The sequence below is a fragment of the Oncorhynchus clarkii genome, chromosome 3 (genome assembly GCF_045791955.1).
Source record: "Oncorhynchus clarkii lewisi isolate Uvic-CL-2024 chromosome 3, UVic_Ocla_1.0, whole genome shotgun sequence".
Classification (NCBI taxonomy): Eukaryota; Metazoa; Chordata; class Actinopteri; order Salmoniformes; family Salmonidae; genus Oncorhynchus; species Oncorhynchus clarkii.
Window position 1 is genome coordinate 81,813,536 of NC_092149.1, and position 7,231 is coordinate 81,820,766.

Consider the following 7,231-nt stretch of genomic DNA (forward strand, 5'->3'; position numbering starts at 1 on the left):
GTCGTCATCAAAAAGTGACGATATTCCCCGGAAATAAGGAGAGTTTCATTATTTTTTTGCAGGTAAACAAACGTTTGTTTTATAAAATTAAAACTATTGCTTCACATGTACATTTTGGATCTAAACATCTATCTGTAAATTAAGACGTTTTCAGTTTGCTTCAATATGCTTATCTTGATGATAATAATGCATTTGCAAGCGTGCTGGCTATATAGCTACCTAACGTTAGTTACGTAACGTAGTTAGCTATATAACGTTAGCTAGCTAACACATTTACATCACAAGTTACAGAAATAGCCAATGCATATTCCTGTTCACACAGAACTGCGTTGATTGCTGGAAAGAAACATGTCTGGCAGTTTCTATTACGTCATGGTTGGTCATCATGACAACCCAGTCTTTGAAATGGAGTTCTTGCCTGCTGGTAAAGCTGAGTCAAAGGTATATATCTTTACGGTATTCTCAACATAATATATACTCAGCAAAAAAAGAAACGTCTTCTCACTGTCAACTGCCTCTCACTGTCAACCCCACTCTTCCACCAAGGCACCCTCACCCTCCGATCCAACAGGTCCCAGACGTGCTCACTGGGATTGAGATCCGGGCTCTTCGCCTGCCATGGCAGATCACGGACATTTCTGTCTTGCATTAAATCACACACAGAACGAGCAGTATGGCTGGTGGCATTATCATGCTGAAGGGTCATGTCAGGAAGAGCCTGCAGGAAAGGTACCACATAAGGGAGGACGATGTCTTCCCTGTAACGCACAGAGTTAAGATTGCCTGCAATGACAACAAGCTCCGTCCGATGATGCTGTGACACACTGCCCTAGACCATGACGGACCGTCCACCTCCAAATCAATACCGCTCCAGAGTACAGGCCTCAGTGTAACGCTCATTCCTTCGACGATAAACGTGAATCCGACCATCACCACTGGTGAGACAAAACCACGACTTGTCAGTGAAGAGCACTTTTTGCCAATCCTGCCTGGTCCAGCGACGGTGGGTTTGTGCCCATAGGTGACGTTGCCGGTGATGTCTGGTGAAGACCTGCCTTTACAACAGGCCTACAAGCCACCAGTCCAGCCTCTCTCAGCCTATTTCAGACAGTCTGAGCACTGATGGAGGGATTATGCATTCCTGGTGTAACTCTGGCAGTTGTTGTTGCCAACCTGTACGTGTCCCGCAGGTGTGATGTTCGGATGTACCGATCCTGTGCAGGTGTTGTTACACATGGTCTGCAACTGCGAGGATGATCAGATGTCTGTCCTGTCTCCCTGTAGCACTGTCTTAGGCTTCTCACAGTATGGACATAGCAATCTATTTCCCTGGCCACATCTGCAGTCTTCATGTATCCTTGCAGCATGCCTAAGGCACGTTCAAGCAGATGAGCAGGGACCCTGGGTATCTTTTTGCGCTTTTCAGAGTCAGTAGAAAGGTCTCTTTAGTGTCCTAAGTTTTCATAACTGACTTTAATTGCCTACTGTTAGCTGTTAGTGTCTTAACAACCGTTCCATGTTCATTAATTGTTTATGGTTCATTGAACAAGCATGGGAAACAGTGAAGTAATTTGGATTTTTATGAATTGTCTTTTAAAGACAGTGTCCTGAAAAAGAGACATTTCTTTTTTTTCTGAGTTTAGATAGTTGTCAGGAGCATAGACCTATCTAAATTGGTAGCTAGCTTCATCACTACCTATGTATTGAGATCTCTATCTACATCTAGTCAAAAGAAGAGGTTACTGTGATGCTCACTCAATTTCATAGCTTAAAGCAGATCCAGAAGTTTTTTGGGGGGGGGTCACTGTGTGTTGATCATTTGAAGTAATGTTTGAGAGCAAGTAGAAATATTTTGTGTATTCTTTTGCCTTTTTCATTGGGGAATAAACACACTTGATATGTCATTGTTTTATCCATTCTGTCCATATGTCAACAGGATGACCACCGGCATCTGAACCAGTTCATTGCACATGCAGCTCTCGACTTGGTGGATGAAAACATGTGGCTGTCTAACAACATGTACCTGAAGACTGTGGACAAGTTCAATGAGTGGTTTGTCTCTGCGTTTGTCACCGCAGGACATATCCTTTTTTGACTACTACCCAAGACCTACACGTAAGTAAGTAGCAATGTCTGAGGCAGAAGAGTCCATAGGACACGATCTGGCCTTAATGGCCGTGTACTCTTATAATCTCCACCCGGCACAGCCAGAAGAAAACTGGCCACCCCTCAGAGCCTGGTTCCTCTCTAGGTTTCTTCATGGGTTCCTGCCTTTCTAGGGAGTTTTTCTAGCCACCATGCTTCTACATCTGCATGACTTAATATTTGGGGTTTTAGGCTGGGTTTCTGTAAAAAGCACTTTGTGACATCAGCTGATTTAAAAAGGGCTTTATAAATACATTTGATTGATCTAACAGGAGCATATCTCCCGTTTCTGTAGCGAGACAGCTTGATGTACAAGCTCAACCCCCTGGATAGGACACTAGTCTATCAGCAGGGACATACCCCTAATCCATCTCCTTAATGCTGAGTGCCAAGCAGAGGCAACGGGTTCCATTTTTAGAGTCTTTGGTATGAATCGGCCAGGGATCCAACCTTAGCCAACCTTCCAATCTCAGAGACGAAACTTACCACGGGGCCATTGAGACCTATATAGCCCTGGAAACGTTGCAACAAAAAAGTATGGAATAATGTATTCCTGAAATATGTCTACAATTCAACAAATAGTAATTGTTTCCTTGGCCAAAGGGCCCAGAGAAATATGGGTAGTGTCTGTGTTCCATTTTTTTCCCTTTAACCATCTCCATCACATATGAGATTCATCATGCTTCATGATGTACGACAAGAAGACGGAATCAAAAACTTCTTTAATGATGTGTATGATTTATACATTAAGGTGAGTTGCCCTTTTTGTGCAGGTCATATACACCTAACTTAAATTAACATTCTGATGATTGATCATTGTTCAGTAATCTGTGCTCTTTTCCAGTTTGCAATGAATCCTTTTTATGAAACCAATGCTCCAATCCGGTCGACGGCATTTGACAGAAAAGTGCAGTTCCTTGGAAAGAAGCACCTCTTGAGCTAATGAACCAACCTGAGTTCTGCACCTTTTTTCATTTTCTTCATTGTGTTTATCATACACCTCATTGGTCTACGATCACCTGTTGGTCGTGTTTTGATAAATTCACTCTATTACTTTCTTTATTCTTACCAACCACAGTATAAAAGATAGCATTGGGAAGTGTTTTATAATGAATTAATGGCATGTGTGAGTGTCACCAACATTTTGTTGCCTAGTTTGATAGTGACATGGTCTCCGAGGTCTAGTTTGATAACAGTGACATGATCTCCGAGGTCTAGTTTGATAACAGTGACATGATCTCCGAGGTCTAGTTTGATAATAGTGACATGATCTCCGAGGTCTAGTTTGATAATAGTGACATGGTCTCTGAGGTCTAGTTTGATAATAGTGACATGGTCTGTATGAGCTAGACCTTGAATGAGCGTGGTTAAAACATGTATATTTAATTTCTGATGTTTGTGAAATGTTCTATGTCTTACTGTTCAGATTCTCTCATCAAAACACTTTCCAAATAATTCACTAGCGTGCATGTGTGTGCCTTTGCCATACAAAGTAATGGCAGAACATTTCACTAATCATTAAGCAAGTACAAAGACAAACACTCACATTCTGCGTGTAAAATAGAGCCTGTATATATGCAGTAATATTCACCACACCAGAAAACATTTCCCAAATGACTTACTGCTGAAGTCTAACTCTTAACTGATATCTTTTTCACATTTTAACAAAGTGTTTTTCCCCCCTGTAACAGTGGAGACTACAAACAAACGTCTTTAGGAAAGATCATTCATTCAAGGACTGTTTTTATTCAAATAGCATTGGACAACACTGCTGTTGCAAAATGATAAAAAAATGAGCAAAGAAAACTGTTCTCAACACTCTATTTTGTGAGGATGTACAATACTGTAAAATCAATAAGCAATGATTGTTGAAATCAAATGTTACTGTTAAAACTATACTCGTGCGTAAGAAAATGAAATTGATCTCCATAAATGTAAAGAACATACATGTTAGATGAATTAAGATGCCCATAGAAACAAAAACATGGACAGGTACATACATTAAACATGGACAGGTACATACATTAAACATGGACAGGTACATACATTAAACATGGTTTAGCATATCCAACACCATGACCAAGTTCATAATGTATCACCCATCTGTTAATTACAATTAGCCAAGATATCAGAACACTGAGATTCTGGAATGGTAAGAACAAGGTTATGTACTACCTTATTATTGGTAGAGAGCAGAATGTCATGCAGCATAAGAACTCTGCTTTATTCTTTTCATATTTAGAATTTCAGCTCGTCCTGTGTAAGTGTTGAACATTGTGTTCATTGTATAATGATAACTCATTCATTACGGTACGTTGTGCAGATATCGCAAGGCCAGCAAATTCAGCTACCAGCACCAATAATATTATAGTGTAAGAAATCATAAACCTTCATTTCTGCTTAGATTTCCCACTCTCTGTACTATAAAGTAGTGATGCTAGATTAGTGCTTTAACTTTTTCAAATTAAGACTGCATAAATTACTCTGCTTTGTATAAACATTTGTTGTAATAAATATTAATATATTATGTTTAGATATATATATTTTTTTACCTAATCCCATTTAACTCAATTGATGATTAAAAGTGACTTGTTTCTACTGTATCACATTTGGGTGGGATTATATTTACATACGGTCTGCAATATGTTTTGAATGGAATCAATTATGATACTTTCACTGGTAAGGCCGCTCATCTCAACCTTGGTTTCAGTCACAGTGTAAAAAAAACTTTCTACAAAAAAAGGAACCTCTTTCTGGCTATGTAATATGAACAGGAAGTGATGCTTTGTGAATGTATTTCTGGCAACCACATTGATGGCAAAATATAATGTGATATTTTAAGATAATATATATATATATATAATTCAAAGATTGCACCGATTTAAATTATAATGCATTTCTTGGTGGAATCTGACAAAAATACTCTTCTTCAAGTACCCGCTTTACATTCAATGAGTCCCAAGACCAACAAACCCATTGGATTATCATCCACGGACACTAGCCAGTGCTTGCTTACTGTACTTGTGAGCATGAGTGTTAATAAATACGCCTGTGTGTCCTCCTAGCTCCAGTTCTTTATAGGTTGTAGCCCCAGTGCTTGACTTGGGCAGGAGTACCGGCACCTCAAAATGTTCTACTGCTTGGGCTCCTGTTCCTCTTATAGAATATTAGTTCAAAAGTATTGTGGAGCTCCTGCACCTAAATATAAACAGTACCGGCACCCAAAATGAATAATGGCACCTCTTTCAGTCCAAGTCAAGCACTGGGTAAGCCCTACACGTTGTCAACAGCAGGAATTGCTGGAACGGGGCTTTCTGTGGAGGTTGACTGTGTCCGTGGGGATGAGGTGGTCTGCCCTCTCCTCCATGGCCAGCACTCTCCGCACTGCCTCCTCAAAGGCTATGGTTACGTTGGTGGAATCCTTGGCACTGGTCTCATAGTAAGGGTGATTGCCATTTTCCCGACACCACTGTTGGGCATCTTCAGCAGAAACCTGCCGTTCCGACACATCCACCTTGTTCCCCAGCACCACGAAGGGGAACTTCTCAGGCTCCTTGACATCAGCGTAGTAGATGAACTCCTTCTTCCAGTTGGCCAGGTTGTGGAAGCTCTGGTTGTCATCCACGCTGAATGTGAGCAGACAGCAGTCAGACCCGCGGTAGAAGGGAGTCCTGAGGCTGCGGAAACGCTCCTGTCCGGCCGTGTCCCAGATCTGCATGGTGACCAGACGACCGTCCACCTCCAGGTCCTTGTTGAGGAACTCCACTCCGATGGTGTGGAAGAGGTGCGTGTCAAACTTGTTGGTGACGTAGCGGTTCATGAGGGAGCTCTTCCCCACTCCTCCGTCTCCCAGCAGGATGATTTTCAGCAGGGATGACTTGTTGGCCATGGCTCTTAACAAAACGTGGTCTCTTCCTCTGGAAAATAGGACCTAGGGGACAGGATGTAATGTGCAACTGACGACTGTTGCACAATAACCTTCAGGTTTTTCAAATCTGTTTTGTTTCACCTATTTAAAAAAAAAAAGAAGAAGGTATTTTTAGGAGCCAGATTTACCTTTACTACTCAGTGTAGATATTCTGAAACCTAAGAAAAACACTTGAATGTTAGCACTTTATCTTACAGTGGCATTCACAGCAAATCAACCTACCACACAAACAGGAAGAAGGGGACTTACCCGTGAATTATTGAAGCCTCCAGTTGGCCAGGATCATGTGCTATAGACATTAGCTGCTTGGTCACATGTGTCTATGTTTCGTGTCGGTCATTATCTTAACCGTGGTCAACATTCAACCAGCTGGAACGAAATAGCAAACAAATGTGTTGACTGAACCTGCAAACATACTATATACAGTACAGTGACTACAACAGCTGTCTGTAACCAGACTTTTACAAAACATAGCTGCCGATACATAAACTGTCACGTCATAGCTAGCTAACAAGTTATATTTCTCAAGCAATGTTATCTAGAATATGATACGAACAAATGCCTATTACCCGAGGAATAATGTTTGAAACTTAGCGTGGATAGCTAGCTATAAGAAATAAGGCAAACATACGCCCGCACAACAGTGTGAAGTTGGATGACAGTCGATATTTAGCTACATAGCTGATTTAGCTAGCGTTGTTACTACCAAACGTTGATGCCACATTTTCTTCTCCTAATGACTAGCTATCAATCCTGCTGAAAACGATTAAGCCCGCTAGCTAAACCATAAGACTGATAATGGGACTTAATTGTTAATTTACCGTTGCCAAGTTTTGAAGAACACATACAACGACTGTGATAGTTTATAGCTTCTTCTTTGTTGTTGTTGTAGCTGTCCCCCTAGGATGGTCTTCAATAGCAGTTAGCTAGCCTAGCAGCTTCTGGCTCGAACAACATCTGATAACATTAGCCCGTTTCCACTCATCTGACCTAAGAAGTCTCGAAACGTTCTCGAGTCACATCACTCAGTTTGAATGGCAGATTATTTATGATATAATGAATTATAAACAAATACAGCTACACTGTTGACTAAGTTTTAGCCAGTAAATAGCTATCTCCAGTATTCAATCGAACCTCCAATAGAGACCACGTCTTATT

General features: G+C 41.0%; 2 protein-coding genes across 9 annotated transcripts; one reads left to right on the plus strand and one right to left on the minus strand.

Annotated features, from left to right (window-relative positions):
* On the plus strand, positions 1–4,748 carry LOC139405507 (trafficking protein particle complex subunit 2-like). Of its 7 annotated transcripts, none has more exons than XM_071147897.1 (7): positions 4–62; positions 323–441; positions 1,937–2,081; positions 2,811–2,896; positions 2,990–3,447; positions 3,496–4,137; positions 4,184–4,670. In XM_071147897.1, the coding sequence occupies exons 2-5, from the start codon at positions 349–351 to the stop codon at positions 3,086–3,088; spliced, it is 423 nt and encodes a 140-aa protein (XP_071003998.1). In that variant the 5' UTR covers positions 4–62; positions 323–348; the 3' UTR covers positions 3,089–3,447; positions 3,496–4,137; positions 4,184–4,670. The 7 variants fall into 7 exon arrangements, with proteins under 7 accessions (XP_071003995.1, XP_071003998.1, XP_071004002.1 ...); XM_071147901.1 differs by having other exon boundaries at positions 14–72; positions 2,990–3,390; positions 3,457–4,137; XM_071147898.1 differs by having other exon boundaries at positions 15–72.
* Positions 4,749–4,883: 135 nt separating this feature from the next.
* LOC139405506 (ras-related protein Rab-9A) lies at positions 4,884–7,122 on the minus strand. Of its 2 annotated transcripts, XM_071147892.1 has the most exons (4): positions 6,895–7,122; positions 6,323–6,442; positions 6,202–6,231; positions 4,884–6,076 (listed from the first exon to the last, which is right to left on the minus strand). In XM_071147892.1, the coding sequence occupies exon 4, from the start codon at positions 6,032–6,034 to the stop codon at positions 5,429–5,431; it is 606 nt and encodes a 201-aa protein (XP_071003993.1). In that variant the 5' UTR covers positions 6,035–6,076; positions 6,202–6,231; positions 6,323–6,442; positions 6,895–7,122; the 3' UTR covers positions 4,884–5,428. The 2 variants fall into 2 exon arrangements, with proteins under 2 accessions (XP_071003993.1, XP_071003994.1); XM_071147893.1 differs by lacking the exon at positions 6,202–6,231 and having other exon boundaries at positions 5,181–6,154.
* Between the last annotated feature and the right edge of the window lie 109 nt (positions 7,123–7,231).